Source organism: Salminus brasiliensis, chromosome 22 (assembly GCF_030463535.1).
Source record: "Salminus brasiliensis chromosome 22, fSalBra1.hap2, whole genome shotgun sequence".
NCBI lineage: Eukaryota > Metazoa > Chordata > Actinopteri > Characiformes > Bryconidae > Salminus > Salminus brasiliensis.
In genome coordinates this window covers 20,449,789-20,470,121 of record NC_132899.1, presented here as the reverse complement: position 1 = coordinate 20,470,121, position 20,333 = coordinate 20,449,789, and the positions used below count along the sequence as shown (strand labels likewise).

At 41.2% G+C, this 20,333-nt stretch overlaps 1 protein-coding gene across 6 annotated transcripts in view; it reads right to left on the bottom strand.

Moving 5' to 3' along the window:
* spag9b (sperm associated antigen 9b) overlaps window positions 1-20,333 on the bottom strand; it is a 71,578-nt gene that overhangs the window by 15,244 nt on the left and 36,001 nt on the right. For 2 of the 6 annotated variants that reach the window (XM_072667849.1, XM_072667844.1), the window contains 3 exons: window positions 10,218-10,368; window positions 2,364-2,483; window positions 587-797 (listed from right to left, as the gene is read on the bottom strand). In XM_072667849.1, the coding sequence (XP_072523950.1) occupies window positions 587-797; window positions 2,364-2,483; window positions 10,218-10,368 (482 nt within the window). Of the gene's footprint in view, window positions 1-586; window positions 798-2,363; window positions 2,484-10,217; window positions 10,369-14,285; window positions 14,570-20,333 lie in introns of those variants that run through there. The other 4 variants (XM_072667848.1, XM_072667845.1, XM_072667850.1 and 1 more) reach the window with 4 other exon arrangements.

Below are 20,333 nucleotides of genomic sequence, written 5' to 3'. Positions count from 1 at the left end.
CCCATCCCCTCAGCACCATGCTACTCCAACATGCTGTGCTGCCAAAAAACATGAGAAGAAATGTGCTAAGACTACATTTTAGACTGGAAGTGCATTTCCAAAATGGAGAGAATTACTACATGCAAAGGGAATGATGTTGGACACAAAAAATTAATACACATTTTACAGCTTTAAGTAAATAATTGCTGACATCACTCCAGAGTGATTTAGTCTTTTTTTTTTGGAATTATTAATATTGATTTGATTTAAGTGTGTGGACACAATCAGCCTTCAGTGAGAGATCTTAAATGCTGATATACGAAGATGGAGAAAGGTCAGAGGTCTAAGCTAGATTGCTGGTTGATCTGTTTAGTGTCTGCAACTGATTTTATTGATTTTACACCTATCTAATCTCACTGGATGGATAATTACACCCCAGCATTAATGGTACCTTGATTAATGTAGAGATTAAATTTGAATGTCACATGAAATCAGTACTTTTCCAGGGGGGAAAAAATTATGTTTTTTGAGTTTGAGTTTAAACTACCTGGTGATGCAAATGTGCAAACATGACAACAACACGCCCTTCCCTGAAAGTAGGTCTCACCTTTAGGGCTCGGGTCTGTTGCTATGGCATCCTGTACTTTAATGTTTTTGCTGCTGTCTGGCTTCTTGCTGCTAGAGTTCAGGTTCCTGTTGAGTCCCTCTGCCTCCTCGGTTTGGGGAGTGTCTACTGATGCCATGGCGACATCTGAGGTTGCCGTGGACGCGGGTGTAACCGATTTGGAGCCTCCTCGGCCAGCATCTGAGAGTTCATCCTGAAACAGGAGCCCACATTGTCAGACAGACAGCTATTTACACGGACATAAGTGTCCAAACACAAGTATACAGAGTCTAGGCGTCGAACACAGCCTACACTATTTATCACTAAAAAGCCAACATGGTTCAAATCCAGAAACCCTTCACCAGTGGTTTATACAACCATGCTGTTAATGTCTGTCTGTCTCTACACACACTTGACTTGGATCAATGTGCGATGCAGAAACGTTTGCACAGATGCTCTAGAAAATCTAGCCATATTTTAACCATTAGCCTACGTTCAAACAAACACAGCACACACAAACAGTAGAACCTTTAAACGCCACGATTACCTAGAGCAAACCTACAGCAGAGAACATGACCTGCTAGAAATAACTAAGAAAAGGTAGACTGCTATTGTTGGGTCTACAGGACAAACAGCACAAAGCCCTGGTGCTGTACTCATTAAGCAATCAGCTTTATACTACGGTAGCAGGCACACACACAACAGGCACATAGAGGCTGAATGCAACCAAAATAAGTTACGTTAAATATTCACACACATGACACATTTATATGGACAAAAGTTTTGGGACACCTGCCAATTCATTGTTTCTTCTATAATTAAAAATACAAATAAATTATAATAAATTAAATTATAATATATAATAAAATACATTTTGTTGGATTTTGTTGTTCTCCGTTTCTACTGTCCAGAGAGGGCTCTTTACTATTAGATTTTAGCAGTGCTGTGTGGATTTGATTAAATTTAGCAATCCCCAACTAATCCTAAAAGTGTTGGATGGAGCCGCAGCATGCCAGAGAACACAGTTCCACTGCTCTACAGCTCAATGCTGTAGGGCTGTATACCCCTCTAACCAAAGTCTGGTATTAAGCACAGTGGCAATAAGATAGATCTCAATCCCCTTAGTGGGATAGACAGACGGATGGGTAGACGGATGGGTAGACGGATGGGTAGACGGATGGGTAGACGGATGGGTAGACGGATGGGTAGAGGAATGGGTAGAGGAATGGATAGAGGAATGGATAGAGGAATGGATAGAGGAATGGGTGCATAGAGGGATGGATAGAGGGATGGATAGATGGTAGATGGATGGATGGATAGATGGGTAGATGGATGGATGTATGGATGGACGGATAGATATGTAGATGGATGTACGGATGGGTAGATGGATGGGTAGATGTATGGATGGATAGATGGATAATACTGTTATAATTAACTGCTCCAGAGAGTCATATTCTATAATATAATATAATCTATAAGATAATTGACCAAATCATCTACAGGAAAACTTACATGTAAAAAAAAAAAAAAGGAAAAAGTAATCAAAAAAAAAGTAATCATACATTAGAATATGCAGAAATGTGTCTCTGCGATGGGCGTGAACTTATCGTACACATCCTAAATTGACCAAGCCAAAACTTTTGCATAGGACTGTATACTGTATTTTACCAAGTGAATGGTTGCAGGCAGCACTCTATGAACACACAAAGTAGAGTAAGATGACAGTCAGCTGGGGATATCAAGCCAAACAGCACACAACACACTGGACTACTGCTGCTACCATGGCGACCATGGTGAGGCCGACAGGCAGGGCTACCTCGTTGACATCTGTCCAGAGGAAATCCAAAGTCTCCCGTGCACTCTTACCCTCCCCTCTCCTGAGGGAACCATCTGCCTCCAGCTGCCCAGAGAGAGAGGTACAATGAGCTGCACTGAACACCCTTGTTCGTGCATACAAAACACCCAGCCAGGAGGATCATGGGAAATGTTGGCCGGCAGTATTAGAACCATAGGTAAATGTCATGGTGGATTCCTGAGGGCCGGATTAAGCTTTCACCACTGAAAAAAATGCTTTTTTCAGTGGGGAGACAATACTGGCATTGGAATTTAGTCCAAGATCAGGCTTAACCCACGTCAGTTATATTGCGGGATGTGCAAGTATGATAACCTTGTGAATTTCAATCGTCTTGGCCACAACAGCTATGTATCGTAGCTGTCATGCAAAAGAAGTGGATGCCTAATCTCATTGGAAAACCTTCAGCTTTCAAAGGAAGTCAATCTAAAATGATTTTATTCCAAGTCAATGTGGTCCATTTCTCTTGGTTTGTTAATTACAAAGTTTTGACACCATATATAGAAAAACTGACAGAATCACATGATGTTAAAAGGTCAAAATGCAAAAAACAGAGATACAAGGTTTTTTACAATATGCTGTTTCATCTATGTGCTCGGTACCAATACTGGCTATTGTGTATTCTACACTATATTTAATACATTTACTATACATTTGATTTGCTTGTGCCATTCTAGGGCATTTTTTTAATCCCTGTCCAAGACCAACAGATGAAAGTGAGCCTCCTAGGCTACCTTTAGCCTATTTACAGGTCTGTTTATGCTGTTCATGAAAGAGCACTGCTGCTGACCAACAAATGAAAATCTGTCAAAATCTGGTTCAGTGCCTTCAGTTCTGGAAATCAACAACCCCTCCAGCATCTGAAAAGAGTTCATTATGCACACTTCAGCTATACACTCGGACACTGTGAAGAAAGCTGCCAATCAATCTGTCAAATTGCAGAATGTGAAAACGAAGCACCCCTGAACTGCATGTGCTTCAGGGACGAAACGGGTTGTGATATATTTTTAGCTGTGGCTCATAAATTATTGAAAAGCATTTTCTAAGGTGCAGCAGAAGTGCATTCTGTCCTTCAGCCAGCTACAACAGAGATGTTTTATTAATATCTGTTTTCAAACAGTTTTCCACAGGTGCCCGCGCTCTATAAAAAGATCAGGAGCTCTCTCTCATTAAAATCAATTTGTTATGGAACAACAATTAATCCTGAGAGGGATTATAGAGTCACCTTGCAGAAGCAGCTGTGGAGAGAGGACTCTACCGTAGATATGCCTGCATGTACCAAGGATGATTTCTTGTTAGATACTTCAATCCGGTTACAAAGATACACTCGTAAAAATAAAGGCGCTTCAACTGTTTTTTGAGCAACGCCATAGGAGAACCACTTTTGTAAAGTAGGTGTGTTTAAAGATGCTTCACTTGATGTAAAGGTTCTTTAACAGTTCTATTACATGGTTCTTTATGGAAGCATACGTTTCATAGGCCACAGCACACAGACAGGACAATGTGTGTGTGCAAATGTTTGGTCGAATTACACCTAAAGATGCTAAATTTGTTTTTGATAATGTTTGATGATGATGGTGTTTGGGCAGCTTCATACAGACTTGTCCACATGCAGCTGCACTGCTCAGCTCAACTCAGCTCACGCTTTCATAGTTACCATAGTGAACAGCTCACTGATTCTGCCGTTAGATCCAAGTGATCAATACTGGCTTTGTTTTGGACAGGGAAGACTTGCTTATTGTCGAAAACCTCAAAGTACACTTCAATTGCTCCCCTGGGGAGATGTAGTCCTATTACTGGTGTTTTGCCGTCCTATATGAGTTGAAGCGGACCTTTGTAAAAAGCTGGTGATTAGCTCCGTGTGAAAAAGAGAAAACCAGTTTTTTTTTGTTTGTTTGTTTTTTTTAAGCGTTTCAGGAAGTTTTTAATATCCACTGGAGGAACACTCTGAAACACTCTGAATGCACTGAATGCGGGGCGCAGCGGCAGACCTCACATTTTTCAACGTGAGGGGACATCTGCCTGGAAAAAATTCAGAGATGTGAAACCAGACGGGCCTAAAATATTCAGACGATTGCGGAATTTAGTAAAAAAACAGTAGGCAATTCAGGCAATAATTTTCTCAAAAGACAACATAGAAAAAAAAACACAGACATGGTCGTTTCAGACAAAAACAAACTCCCAAAGGAGCCTCTGTGAAAAAGGGAATTACCTCAGTACCCAATGCAAATGTAGTCCTGTCTGAATATGGACGTATTCATCATTTCCCATTTCTAATAATGAAGATCTGCTGTTTTGTTTGGTGCTGTTTAACCAGTGTGCCACAGACCATCATATTTCATAACACTGTAAAACAACAGCCAATGTTAGAGTGTTGGGGTTTGGCTTAAAACGTATGTTTGGTGTGCTTCAGCTTTATGGCATCATTCAAAGAACCATTTGTAACACCCTTATTTTTTAGAGTGTAGGTGAATCTAGCATCCAGAGTCTTGCCCAAGGACTAATACTTGCTTGCCTAGTCAGAAAAACGAACCTTAGTATGCTACGGGGATGGCAAAGTTGTTGTCCACTACACTACAGCAGTAAATGACATTAGTTCATCTTGATTTTTCTGATTAAGGAAATGCTACACATGCAGTTCAGACATGGTATGTATCCTACCCTTACTGTACGACTGCATGGTCTTCTGAGTGTCTTCCACCACCTCCCTTTCCTCTTTCTTCAAGTCTCACACAAAACAAAACCAGGTTTGAAAACAGAGATGTCTGATGGGAGGTCGCAGCATGCCATCATATCAAACCCTTTCCTTGTTGCCATGGCAGCGTCAGCTCACAACTCTCAGTCTGGCAGTTCTTTTGCCAACCAACCTGGGGAAAGCCTGAAAACATTACAACCTGGCCTACTTTTCTCCATTTCATAGCAAGTGTGCCAGGGAGAGATAAACAGACGTTACTGGAGACAGTAAATCTGGGAGAAATGTCGAGTCATAGAGGGCACAAAGCACAGCCTGTGTGTCCTCGGTGGGAGTCTGCTGGAAGCCTGAACAACAGGAACACTGCTTTGTGCTGGTGAATCTGGGGGGGGTTCGCCATGGGGATTAAAGCAACCGAACCGAGCCGAGCAAATGGTTACTGAAAACGACGCTAATTTATACACAATAAATGATGGGTGCATCTGGCTAATTCAATCAGAGCATGAATTATAGATAAAACCTCACAGTCCATTAAAATAACAGATGATTTATATGAACTGGAGTGGTTTTCTAAGCAATAACTGCTTCTTTAACGCCGAACTGTCAATCAATTTTGGAGCCCAGAGTCTCTCGCTACACAGCTTGAATGAGATGCCTGGTGTACATACATACATATACTTACACTACACTACACTACTGAACATAATGGCCATACCTGTACATTGCATCCAATGTGTGGGTAGTAATATCACATAAAACTTTTTTTAAAGTTTAAAAAAATCTTTTTAAATCATATTTCTTTATGGAACCAATAGTGGCTGTTCTAGGTCATGGCTAAAAAACAACATTTAGTTGAACCTACTGAGCGGCACTGTTTACTATGAGTCTGTGAAGGCAAGTGCCATATGGCTGCATGCTGGGGCAGAATGCTGAGGGTGGCAGACACCAACATACTCAAGAAAGTGATCCGCAAGGCTAGTGATGTTGTGGGTGTGGAGTTGGACTCGCTGATGGCAGTGTCGGAGAGAAGGATGCTGTCTAAGCTGCATGTCATTATGGATAATGGCTCCCACCCACTCTACAACACGGTGATGAGACACAGGAGCACATTCAGTGCCAGACTCATTCCACCAAAATGCACCACCGAGCGCCACAGGAGGTCATTCCTACCTCTGGCCATTAAACTCTATAACTCCTTGCTCAATGTGTGACATTATAGTTCACTTGTGCAATTCTCAAATTATACTGTTCATATAATATACTGCAATAATAAGAGTAATGTAATATTTTGCCGCTTTATTATATTAATGTAATCTATATACATATTAAATTTCTTTCTCTCTTTTTTGTAAATTTTATTTTATAGAGTGTTTACTCTTACACAAATGGTTGCAACTGTAACAACTGCAATTTCTCTCCTGGGATCAATAAAGTATTTCTGATTCTGATTATTCTAAACAGTGATGAAAATCAAAACATCATGCGAAATGCTTAATAATGTTCCCCCATGTTTTACTGAATTAACTGAATGAATAGTATCATAATTTATCACATGCTCTCCAAATTTGTTTTATATTAATATTATTTTAGTCATGAAACAAATCTACAAGTAGGCCTGAGCAATGTGGTAAAAATACTATATCACAATATTTAAAGACTTTTTTCGCAATAAACAATACCTTAAAACTACTGTTCAGATCCTCTCCCGTACTGAATACAGTGATTTTTACTCAACATCTGCTGCTCTTCATCTAATTAAACCAGTCTAATGACACTGTTAGTAATAAAACCTGCAGTTGATCAGTGTTCATTAAGCACTAACAATATCCTCGATATGCTTAGAAAAGCATATTGTTATTACAATAACAAAATATATCACAATAAGATCAAATATTGTCATATTACCCAGCTCTACCTAAGATCTCATTCAGAAGACACATTGTAAATAGCCTCTCCTTAAGCAACAAAACAGCAAATAAAAAGTAAGTCAGACCTGATCTAAAATACAAAAAGAAAACCATCTTTCAAACTGCTCACAAACACCGATTCCGACGGAATTATTTAGACACAAGAACGAAGCACAGTTCAAATAATTCTCCACTAATAGCACTCATTAAGGTTTTACAGCAGCAAACACAGTAACTTTCTGAGAGAGAGATGCATTATTGTCACCTTAGCTATCAATAACAAGCAGTCCCCAGTCTGCTACTGTAAGCATTATTGCTATGGCTCTGCTGGTAGGGGCTGAAAAATGATCGCATCCCATTCATCAGTTTCTTATAAGTGAATAGTATCCTCAAGGTCAGACTACTCAAGGCTCAGAGCTCCTGACAATGCATGTTAGTGGCTAAATCAATCAGGAGGCCTCCTCTCAAACCGTAAGGGGTAGTCAGGCACTTAAAAGGATCTGAAAAGAGACAGAAATAGAAATCTACAGTAGGGCTTTCACTATTGCCAGGATTAACAGTGAAGCTACTGGCAATTTTAACAAATGAATAACTGTTTTTTGAAAGAGCAAAATCAAATGAACTGTACAATATCAAACAGTGTACAGTCTGTCAAACACTTCATTAATCAGGAAACCTTTTAAACCTAGAAGAAAAACAGACCCTGTTATTACTAGAAAATAGATCTTAAACTCTTAAAAATGGGGGGGAAGACAACCGAAAGAACCATTTGGATGGTTAACTGGTTTCTTGTTTGTATTGGTAAAAAAAAAAACCTTTCGTGCTAGTAGATAGTACTAATTAGAACCTTTTGAAATTGGAGCACCAAAATGTTCACATATCTGTGCACATCAAAGAACCCCTTTTCAGTAATACCTGCATAGAACTGGGAACAGTTTATTTGGAAAAAGACAAAAATTAGGGGTTTATTACGGTTTTGAATGGCATTTGGAGGTCTGTTTTATAAAGAAAGAATAAACACATTTTACCACCCTGTTATGCAAGTTTAGTAGAGCTGTTTAATAGTCTTTAATTAGTGAAAAGTAAAACCTAAAGCACCTAAAATGTCAATCACATGCCAACTGGGCACATAGCAACCAACTGATACCAACTAATAAATGGAAAACATAGTAATAGATTTTTGGCCTGCAAGTACTATTGATAGATTCTCTATTTGTGATGCAAACTGACTGAATAAATACTTTAGTTTATTTCAGTCTCCAATTAGTGAGGAGTATAACCTCACCTTAAAATAAGAAACATGATGATTACACTCTTTTTCTCTGTAAACTCACACAGAGCAATACACCTGACACTACCTGTGAACCCACATGCATGAAAGTGCTGCCAATTACACATAAATACACAAACATTCAGGTTGTTACATCATGCAATAATAATAATTTGCATAACAGGGTGGTTAAGTGTTTTTGCACAATATTACAACTATTAATGCAATTATTAGTGATTCTCTAATAGCAGAATCTCCAAATATGTACTCATTTAGGTTTTACTGAACAAAGACCCCTTTAATTTGTATTCCCCCTTCATTGAAATGATCATCGTCATCATCATCATCATCATATATATTATGGGAATGTATTTATTTTTTTAATTAGCAGGTTAATTTGAGTAACTGTGACAGTCTTAATCTAGAGCATTTTTTGAGGATACACCACCCTTGTGCCTAATAGCTCATCAGCACTACAGTTAAAATACAGTTAAATATTGCAACTGTTACACTGATTCCAGAGCTTCTGCTCCTACTTCTACATTTGCCTTTCTGTCTGGAGCCCCCTCCTCCTGCTCTGTAACTGCACTGCAGATATATTACCGCGTCAGGTCAAACTATAAAAACAGTACGCACAAGCTCTACTGAGACTGCACACATTTTTAATATCCGAATTACCCCAGTAGAGATCAACGACAGAATTTTCAGGGAACCAGCCGCATAAGCCTTCCATTATGGAATGACAGCATTTTGGAGTAACGGCTGCGATATAGTTTGAAAACCGCTTAACAAGCAAAATATAGCACTTTACAAAAAGACTTGAATTTGGCTCTCTTTCTCTTGAGAGAGTGAGAGAGAGGTTTGCTTGTGCACTAGGAACGAGATGATGACAACAATAAATAAATACTTATTTCGATGGAATATTCATGAGGGGGCTCGCGGCACAGTCTTTGTAAGAGGCAGAAAATTCCAGAGGGGGAGGGATGTTCTGTAACACCGTCTCCCTGTTACTCTCAGCCTTATTCGCTCTCTGTTTAAGCATGCAGGACACAGCAAGCACAGCCTCCGCCTCAGAAAAAAAAAAGTTTCCTCTCTGCTGGCACGCAGCTGATTCCCAAGTCCTTTTATCACACATTCTGCCTGGACCCTTTCAGAAAAGGAAGCTCTCTCAATGCAAATGAGCCATGTCGTCATTGCTTTCTTTCCTGGGAGCCCCCCTGATTTCCCAAAAGTGGAGGACAGCATGTTGAGTGAGTTCCACCACTAATTAGCCTACATTAGCCCGTGTGGAAAAAAACATCCCATAACCCCGTTTGCCTGCACAAGACCTTCAAAAGGATTCAGCAGACTCTGGGATAGGGGTGCACTGTTCTACTATGCAGCGACACCTTAACAAATAGGACCTTCATGGAATGGTTGGTGTGGCGCAACAGATAACACCACCACCTACCATTGCGTTACAACAACACCATGTGGGAGACCAGGGTTCGATTCCCGGTCTGGGTGACTATGCTGCGCTACACCAATAAGAGTCCCTGGGCAAGACTCCTAACACTACATTGGCCCACCTCTGTAATATGAGTAACCTTGTAAGTCGCTCTGGATAAGAGCGTCTGCTAAATGCCATAAATGTAAATGTAAATGTAAATGTAAGTGTCATCAGCAGACACACTGTCCTGTGATGTTTTCAAAGGAGCATATAAATAGGCCTGGTGCATTTATAAACAAGTCCTGCGAACTGATGAAGTTTGGAGAACAAGGATGGATCCATCTATTAATGACCGTTCCACCACTAATAAGCCTACATTAGGTGGACAAAACACACAGTCTACCTAATGTAGGCTGGTAACTGATGAGCTGAATAAAGAAAGTAAGTAAACACTCCACACAATAAGAGAGTATACTTTGTCCACCTTGAGGCTGGTGTTGGAGCGAGGGTGACTCAGGTCGTTGTATCTCCATGTATCCGTTCCCGGAGTCTCCACTTGCTCCCTCTGCAGGTCAGGGGTCAGTACATCAGCACCCGGCAGCTGGAAGATTCCCAGAGACACAGGCCGCTCCTTCCTGGCAACACGGAGAGAAATGAAACAAGTGCTGGGTGTTAATTCAATAGGACAAGATTTTCCAACTAGATCAAGGCGTGTGATGTTATGTGTTAGTTCCACACTTTGATACCTCTCATACCAGACAGAAACCACAGTTCCAGAAAGGACACTTCTCATTCCTTTACTTTGGATGTATTTGATTTTTATGTTCTTTCCAGAGAAGACATTTCAGATGGGTAGGATGGCGTTATCAACAGAAAATGCTGGATCAGATATAACGGGGTTAAAGGAATGATACAGCAATACTATAACCTAGCCCACACTCCTAGCACATGTTTTTACAACTGTTGTTAAATAACTTCCTGTCGGGTAGTAGTGTGTTTTAGTAGTCTGAGAATGATGAGATGATTATCTAAAAGTGGGTTAAGTGAAGTGCCTTCATTAAAAATAGCTCATATTAAAGTGTAGCAGTTTTTAAAGGAATCGTACATTTCAATATTTACATTTACATTTATGGCATTTAGCTGACGCTCTTAACCAGAGCGACTTACAAGGTTACTCGTATTACAGAGGAGGGCCAATGTAGTGTTAGGAGTCTTGCCCAAGGACTCTTATTGGTGTAGCGCAGCATAGTCACCCAGACCGGGACTCGAACCCCAGTCTTCCACATGGTGTGGTAGCTCCCTGGTAGGTAGTGGTGTTATCTGTTGCGCCACACCAACACCAATATTGGTATATTGTGACTCTAGAACCTTTAGTTTTTACAAACCAGAATCACTCAATAAAGGACACATATTGCACAGTGAAAGCTAACAATCAATACTGTTACTGTAACATCAACGTGGATATAAACTACACAATAAATGATCCAGCACTAAATCAAGTTTAAGCTTTAAGAATGGCTATTTGGGTTTGGAAACAATTGTAGAATGATCTATATATCTATTAAATGATCTATATACAGATCATTTTACAGTGAATTCTACTTGTTAGGGCTATTATAAATATTTTGACTTCTCATACCTTGTCCTAACAATCATCAGACATGGGCTCCTCTAAGCAGCTGTTCAGCAGTCTGAACGTTAAAATACTTGACACCCACAAAACTGTATAAGGCTATAAGAAGACAGCAAAGCACTTCTGGGTAGCAGTTTCCTCAGTTCATAATGATATTAAGAAATGGCAGTCAACAGGAACAGTGGAGGTCATGTTGAAGTCTGAAAGACCATAACATTTTCAGAGAGAATCGCTCACAGGTTTGCTAAATGGGCAAACCCCTGTTTAACTGCAAACGATCTTCAGTAGGATTTAGCAGACTCTGGAGTGGTGGTGCACTATTCAAGAACTGCACAAGTATCACCTTTATGAAAGTGTCATCAGAAGGAGAAAACAAACAAACAAACAAAAAACGAACAAAAAAAAAAACACCCTCTCTGCGCCCTTTCCACAAAATTCAGCATCAGATGTTTTCTAAACAGCATCTAAGCAAGCTTGCTGCATTTTTAAATGAGTCGTGTGGACTAATTAAGTTAAATAGAACTTTTTGGCTGCTGTAAGGAAAAGATACTTTTCACCCACTTTCTCCCCAATTTGGACCACCAAATAACCCGTTCGGAATACTCCCTATGCGATGCCTGCGACACCAGTAAGGGGGACTGAGCGCCTGGAGGGAAGCACCGCATACCCGGCTTTGCCGCTCCAGCCTGCAGACAGCCAGTAACGGCCAGCTTTGCAACAAAGTGATGTCGGGGGAGAGCGCTCTGGAGAGAGCCAGGCCAATTGTGCTCTCTCTGAGCATCGGCTGCCGATGGCTAGCAGCATGACTAGGACTCGAACAAGAACCCCTTTCCAACATTAAGCATGGGAATGGATCAAGCCATCATTTACAGTATATTAAAAAATATATAATTTAATATTTAACTTTGTTTATAACCAAACTGACTAGACAACATTCAGGAAATTTCTGGTTCCTGAACCGGGAACTTTTTCCCTGCGCATGATTTTAGGTTGGGCCTGTACAGCCAAACTAGCACGGGGTAGAATATCATCAGGAAACAAGGAATGTGTGTAAGCTCTGAAATAAAAGTCATGCTTCTTAAACTTACAATACTCCAGGGCAGCTCCATAACAGCAGCAGTGCAGAGTCAAAGCAAAAGCTTACAACTTAATACGGTTGCTAAGAGTGTTGAAAGTGTTGGATCTGGCTTTCGTACTGAACCGGCCTCGTCTAAACTGTACTACCACTGCTGCTTTTATTCAGAGCCACATACTGGTTGCCGTGGTGAAGCGGTAGCTCTATTCAGCCCTGCCCGGACCTCAACATGCTGACTGCACATTCTGCAGGGCCCGGCTACATCCCAGCCAGGTTAAACCTCATCAGCCTAACCCCCCCCAACACACACACACACACAAAAATCACTGCTGCAGTATGACAGAAACGTATGCAGATTAATATCATGGGTCCCGGCCACACTAAGCTTCTTTAGTGGATGTAGACCTACACAGGCCCAGAGGTCCCTATGATGAAAGACAAATACAAAAAAAAAAAAAAAAAAACCCCACCAAACATCCAAGAGTAATTACAAGCGAGCGAGTGAGGATTTCATGATGACCCATGGCGTGGCTTACATAAACATTCACCAATTCACTTTATCTGTTTTGTTTGCATTGATCCTATCGCCGAAGGCTAATTCCCATACACTATCTACTGCTCACTGAGGGAAAAGGTTCAGTGATGTTAAAGTACAGTGTCATAATTTCAGCCCTTAAGACCTTTTTCCCACAGCAATAGAGATCAACCAGCAGCAAAATGCTCTTTCCCACATGAATTCTGGCTCAATCGGTCACCGATCTGCTCCGCTGTCCCCTAGGTTGAGGGTACGTTCACCAATATTTACAAACACTGCATCCTGTTTCAACTTGCTTAGACAAGGTACAGGCCGACGAGGGTGGTGCGCCTGTCCCCTGCATCACAGCTGTATTTCCACTACAGTCACAAACAGCATAAACAAATTAAACTGCTACCCATCACACCACGCACCACACAGCCCAGCCAATCAGTATGCAGGTACAGTATCAAAGAGATACAGACACACAAAGAGGTATAGGCCTAAGTGCACAACAAAGCAGTCTGTTTGAAAGAGAATGGGCAAATTCAAAAGCCGCCCGACAGCGAACAATGAGAGCGTGATCCAGAGCACTGCAGGGTCACAAAAACCAGCCCTAACCCTGGCGCAGGCAGGGAACGGTCCCGGAGTTTGTCATGGTTTAATTACAGAATTTATATACACACACATATGCGCACACACACAATGCTGGACTACCATACTCAGCTTTATCAACGATGCTGCTGCTGTTTACCACAGCAGACTGGCATTAGAGGTGGGAAACTAGGAGACAGTGTAGATGTAGCTTCTTTATCAATTTAAAGGTTCTCCACAATCATTTATCTCTATTACAAACATGAATCTTGGTTCTCTATTAGCAGAAGTGGTTCTTTTATGGCTTCCATCACTCCAATAACAGTTTAAAGCACCTTTATTTTGCAAAGTGAAAGAGAAAAGGAGGAGACTAAGAAGGTCTGGACCCTGATGGACACATTTATATGCGTTTCTTAGTTCTTTGGTTTATTAATATTCAGAAAAGTCCATTTTTGTTGTTTGCTCTTTCTTTAAGAACTCTGATTACTGCTCATATACTGTAAAGTTCCAGCCTTAAGAGGTAAAATAATAATAATAATAATAATAATAATAAATGTATGGAAAGTACCAGAAGGTCTGACACTACAACTACAAAACACTTCAAAGATACAGAAACATCAATAGGTAAAAATGCAATAATAAAAAATCTAAATTAGGATGTAGAAGACAATCTCCAACGAGACACGCGCATACACACACACACACACTTTCCCCCTCTCCCTTCCCCTCTGCATACCTGCTGATCCTGGGGAGCGAGTGTGTGATGGCGGGCAGGCCGTTGGAGACGGAGTAATGCACCAGCAGCAGAACGGACAGAGAGACCAGCACGGCCGAGTTGATGACCACTGCTCCGCCAACGAAGCCAAACACAAACAGCAGCATGCAGCCCGGACTCATGGTCGTCGTTACCGCGGGTTACGGGCCGCCCAGCGCCCCCTGACACGCCGAAACAATCCCATCAGCATCGGCAGCCCTGAGAATACACATCCGTGCGCACCGCTGTGTGCGCGTGTGTGTGTCTGTGTGGCTCTGCAGCCTCTCAGCGCTGTGACATCATCCGCTCTGACACACACACAAACACACACACAGGGAGAAGCAGCAAACCGGCTTATGGCAGCAACAGCAGCAGCTGTCTCCCACGGGTCAGACTTTTCACTTTCCCTTTTTTCCCTCCTCCCTCTTTCTTCCTAGTGCTGCCTTTCACTGCTACTACTACTGTCTCTCTGTCTCCCACTCCCTCCCTCTCCCTCTCCCTCTCTGCAGTAGCACAGTCGGTCCGACAGCTCATTCCATATGCTTCTCCTCTGCTCTTCCCCCAGCTCCCTCTGAACCTATTGGCTGGGACTGAAGAGGGGAAAAACACAGTGCGAGAACTGACTGTATGTCTGCAGTGCCCTACTGCCCAGAAGTTGCACTGATATTGATTTGAAAAAAAAAAAAAAAAAAAAGCAGATTCAGATTTCTTTACAGCCGAATTCGCTGAGGGATTATTTTTGGAGCTGAATTTGAGCCTATATAATATATAATTATAATTTACTTGACTAGATGTTTTGAAGGAATTATATATATATATATATATATATATATAGATATATATAAAATTATTCAGCAGATGATCTCACAATTCCTTGGGGAAGAATAATTCCTTCAAAACATCTAGTCAAGTAAAGAACACTGTAAGGTGGTAGTCATATCATTTCATCATATCATTTTTAACTCTGTTAAACACTCTGTTGAGTTAACACCTAAATATACACTTAATACATAAACATACAGCCTTACTGCAACACACAGAAACGCTCACTTGTCCGATACTATTAGCCAAAGGCGCTTAATGGACTGAACTGGCTGATTACATGAAAAATTTATCGGCTACTTAAATAACATGCTGTTACGAAGGACCTGGACAAGTAAGATCCAAGTGAAGGTGTCATTAAGGAAAGTGGAACACGAGGCAGGTAAAGCCAAATTTAAAGCTCAGGGAACGTCGAAAACCTTTCATGCTGAAACTGAACTAGGATGATATGTCCTTAAATGTGTTTTAAGTTCTAATTAAGAGTCCAAATGGGGTGACCGTGACCTCTTTGGGTGCAGAGAAGGATCATCAGGGTCGTTTGTGACATTTAATCAAACACAGAACCACAATCAAAGAAAGGCAACTGCAACACAGATCCGCCAAAATGACTTTGTGTGAAGTAAATACGTCATTGAGTCTCATTGTGCACTTCTAGTAACTCAAAGCATCCTGCACATGCAACTCAACTGCTTCAAACTAGAATAAAGCAGATGGGTCAGTCTGAACTCAACCAAACTCACAATGCCTCAATTCACCACATTCAAATCTTACAGTAAACAGTGACACATTACAAGACCCAGATGAGGATCTCTCAGCATGTGCTTAGTAAGACATGGCAACTTCTCGTTTCATCTAAAAGGCTGTAGACTCTTCACAAAACATGAAATTCGAAGCCTTTTGATTTACTAATGTCACACCGAAAATAATCCCTTAATCCGCTCATTTCACAGATGGACCCTCCAACCCACTCCATTCACAACTGCAACAGTCTAGTGTATCAGGTTCAGGTATCAGCTATTTTAAGCCCAACCCACATCTAGTCCTTTATTTTGTATTGCTGCTGTGAGGTGTGTTCTCAGAAGGTAAGGTAAAAGTTAAGAGTCGGCAGTGTGGAGCTTGAAGAGTTACTTTACATACTTAACCCACACAAAAAGACGAAGGATATCAGTCCAGAGGATATAAACTCACGCTAGACTCAAAAGAAATGTTCTCATAGTCAAGTGATCAGGTGGGGGTGTAAGTATACAAAAGACTGTGGCGGAACCTCATAAGATGCTTTGAGGAACCTTTAAGAAAATGTTTGTAAAAGAAAAATGTTCCTTAGAAGTTCCTCAAATGTCTGCAAGAGGTTCCTCCACAGTTTTAAATAAAAAGAATCCCTAAAAGCTCATAAAGGAAAATATTACAGTTAAACTTTGGAAATTAATCTGCAGTTCATATGAGTGGTGATCCGTATGGATTACAGATCAACTACGGTCCATTACATCACCATTCAGCATTAAGGTATCGGCCTTTCTCTGCATACACGTCTCTCCACACATTAGAATCTGCCACAAAATCTGCTAGAGATGGTTAGAGATGGTGCTCTGGTTAAGGAACAAGCATGGACATATATTCAAGGCGGAACAGTACATAAAGGCAGATGTGACCTTATTTCCATTACATAAAGGAATTAATACAGAAATACACACCCAGTGCTCAACAAGTATGAACACCAAACCAGCCAGCACCCACAAATTAAACAGGAATTAAATAAATAATAATACAAAAAAAAACAAAAAACAGTCATGGCTGCCCTCCGAGATATGATTTCACTGCTGTGTCAGTGCTTGTCTTCTGGTTTAACACTGCCACTCTATTATAGAGCTGCTGTGTGAGATGCTCCACTGCCCTTCACTTCATTACCATCAACCAGCGGATTTTCTCAATCTGCCTCTGCCTCCGCTTTCCGCTTTTCCGCTCTCTCCAGTCACAGCACCACACTCCACTGCAGAGAGCACTGCTGACCTACATTCGGAGATGTGGGCAGTGGCAGTGTGTACATTTTTGGTGTGTGTCTGTATCTGTGTGTGTAGCCTTAGTGTGTAGTCATTTTGGCACACACTCAGTCTGAAGTGCACTTCACATCAACATAGTAAGTCACAGCAGACTGGTGCAATTAAACTGTAATGAAATTGGTAGGGTTTATTATTGAGCACGATGACACTCCTAGTACACAAAGACATCTTCAGCCAAAACATGGCTGCTGCCACTCGATTGAACACCTATGAATGTCATTTATGTACCGTCTGCTCTCCAAGACAAGCCACTGAAACTGACTGACTCATTTGAAAGAGCCACAGACAGCAGAGGAGAGAGAGGTTAAGCAGGGATGCACAATTCTCCTCCTCCTTTATCCATAGCTCACACAATCAGGTCCATAGGTATTGGGACAGTGACTTTTTTGTGTTTTTGCCTCTGTTTGCCTCAAAGAAATTGAAAAGAAACAACCACGATAGGATTAAATGTGTAGATCTTTTTTTTTTTCTTTTTTTTTTTACAAAGTACCTTAACAAACAAACTAAACATACACATATAAGTCTACAATTAAGAGACACTTTAATGAAGGTAAACACAGCTGACCTTTCTGTTCTTGGTGTGTTGCTAGTGGTTTAAATTTTGAGGTAAGATCTCTAAGGGCTCATGATCTGAAGCATACTGCAATCAAGCATGCTGAAAAAGCAGCCAAATATGGTGGAGGCACAGTTATGGCATGGGCATGTATAGCTGTCAATGGAACTGGACAACCAGTGTTTAATGATTAATCGAACACAACAACTTGAGCAGCTTGAACCAACGAAAAAATGCTTAGTGGGCTCGGTGTTGAAGTTCTCCTCCATGTTGCTTCTATGTGGCAGACTGGACGGGGTGGAGTCATTTGATTACACATGTTGGTATTATGTTCTTGATGAACAAACAGTAGGGAAAATAATAAAAAAAATACATGAATATTATACAGCAAATCCTTAAAAAAAAAAAAGTTATATTTATAATTATGCTGGATTCCAACTGCTTTTGAGCGTGTGAAAATAGAGGGATTGTGAAAAATGGCTGTAATTCCAGTTACTATAATTTATTAAACCTTGAATTAAGGCTGAACACGGAACAGTTACCCATACCCCAACAACCACATCACTTTGAAATCTGATATGCGTTTTCTGTGGATGTTGGCCCTATACTGATACCTGGTGTCAGATTGCTGCCATCTCCATTTGTAATTATCCACTGTAAATCCAATGCTGGATCAATAACGCGGGCAGTGGCAGCTCAGCGGTTAGAGCGCCGGGATATCGATAACAGGGTTGTGGGTTTGATTCCCGGGCTCGGCAAGCTGCCACTGTTGGGTCCTTGAGCAAGGCCCTTTACCCTCTCTGCTCCCCGGGCGCTGGAGTTGGCTGCCCACCGCTCTGGGTGTGTGTGTGTACTCACTGCCCCTAACACATGAGTGTGTGTGTGTGTGTGTGTGTGAGTGTGTGTTCACTACCAGATGGGTTAAATGCGGAGGACACATTTCGCTGTACAGTCCACACTGTACAGTGACAAATACGTGCACCTTTACCTTTATAACCTGGCTCATCTATCTCTCTCTTGGATGGTCATTCATTCATCCATCCATCCATTTGGTTGTTTGTCCACTCGCTGGCTCATTCATCAAATTGGTCATGCCTTGCAATAAAGAGAGCCTTTCCTTGGCTAAGGTATCTCCACAAGAACACCGGATATTGTTTTTAGTGAGGTAACACAGTGGGTCTAAAGCAGCACCTGCACATGCAGAAGAGCTTGATTCTATTTTCTCCTGGCTTTTTGGGAGCTGTTGTATTCTGAGTATCAGTCCGAGAGTGTCAGATAGAGGCCATCTCTAGAATATCGTTCTCAGACAGTTCTGATCATTTTTTTATCTAGTTATGTCTTTCATATTTTCACACTTTCATCTTAGGACTTTAGAAAGCTTCTGAAACAGCTTGAAAAAGTAATTTATAAGAAGTAATAAGAATTATCTTGCAATCAGGTCCAAAGTATTTGGACCGTGACACAATTTTCTGTCATTTTTCCACTGTACACCATCACATTTAATGTGAAATGAAGCCATGGGCGTAATAGACAACTGACTGATCAGCATGGTCATGGCCATGTGTGGCCTGTTCCCTTGTCTCTTGTGTTCTTTACTTAACCTTTGTGAATTAACAAGTCAAGCGACGCCTTAATGCATGTAAAAACGTGGGAAACAGACATGAAACACCTCAAAAAGAGAAAGTCATATTAGATTTTTTTAAACATCTAAAAACAGCTTGTCCCAGAACAATGAGAAGAGTGTAGAGAAGTAAAGGAAGGTTTCTTTTGATGCAGAGCATACCACATACCGCATCTGTCAAACATGATGGAGGCACTGTTATGGCACTGGCAGATATTGCTACCTGGGTCACTGGTGTTTATCGAGGCTGACAGACGTAGGAGGATACATTTTAAAATATGTAGATAATATATAGATCTACACAGTCAATTCAGAATAGTATGACCACCCCTGGTTTGGAATGAACACTGCCCATTGTATCAGCTCAAACTTAACCATATAAGAGCACTTCCATAATTCCAGACTGTAGTCCATCGGTTTCTCTGTATATTTGTTATTATTTCTCTGTATATCTCCTTTCAGCCTGTTCTTCAAATGGTCAGGACCCCACAGCACCACCACAGAGCAGGCACTAATTGGGTGGCGAGTCATTATCAGTACTGCAGTGACACTGACAGGGTGGTGGTGTGTTAGTGTGTGTTGTGCTGGTACGAGTAGATCAGGCAGAGATCAGAGTAGAGATTTGACACTGCCCCGGATCAGGAATGAGAAACACTGGAGTCTACGGTTTGGTGTGTGTAGAAACACTTGCAGCTGCATTTTGTAGTGATTTGGCTGGGAAACTTGTAAGCATGGTATTACATTTACATTTACGGCATTTAGCAGACGCTGTTATTCAGAGCGACTTACAATGTTACTGGTATTACAGAGGTGGGCCAATGTAGTGTTGGGAGTCTTGCAGAAGGACTCTTATTGGTGTAGAGCAGCATAGTCACCCAGACCGGGAATCGAACCCCAGTCTCTCACATGGTGTGGTAGCTTAGTGCCAGGTAGTGATGTTATCAGTTGCGCCACACCAACCACATTATTACAAAACA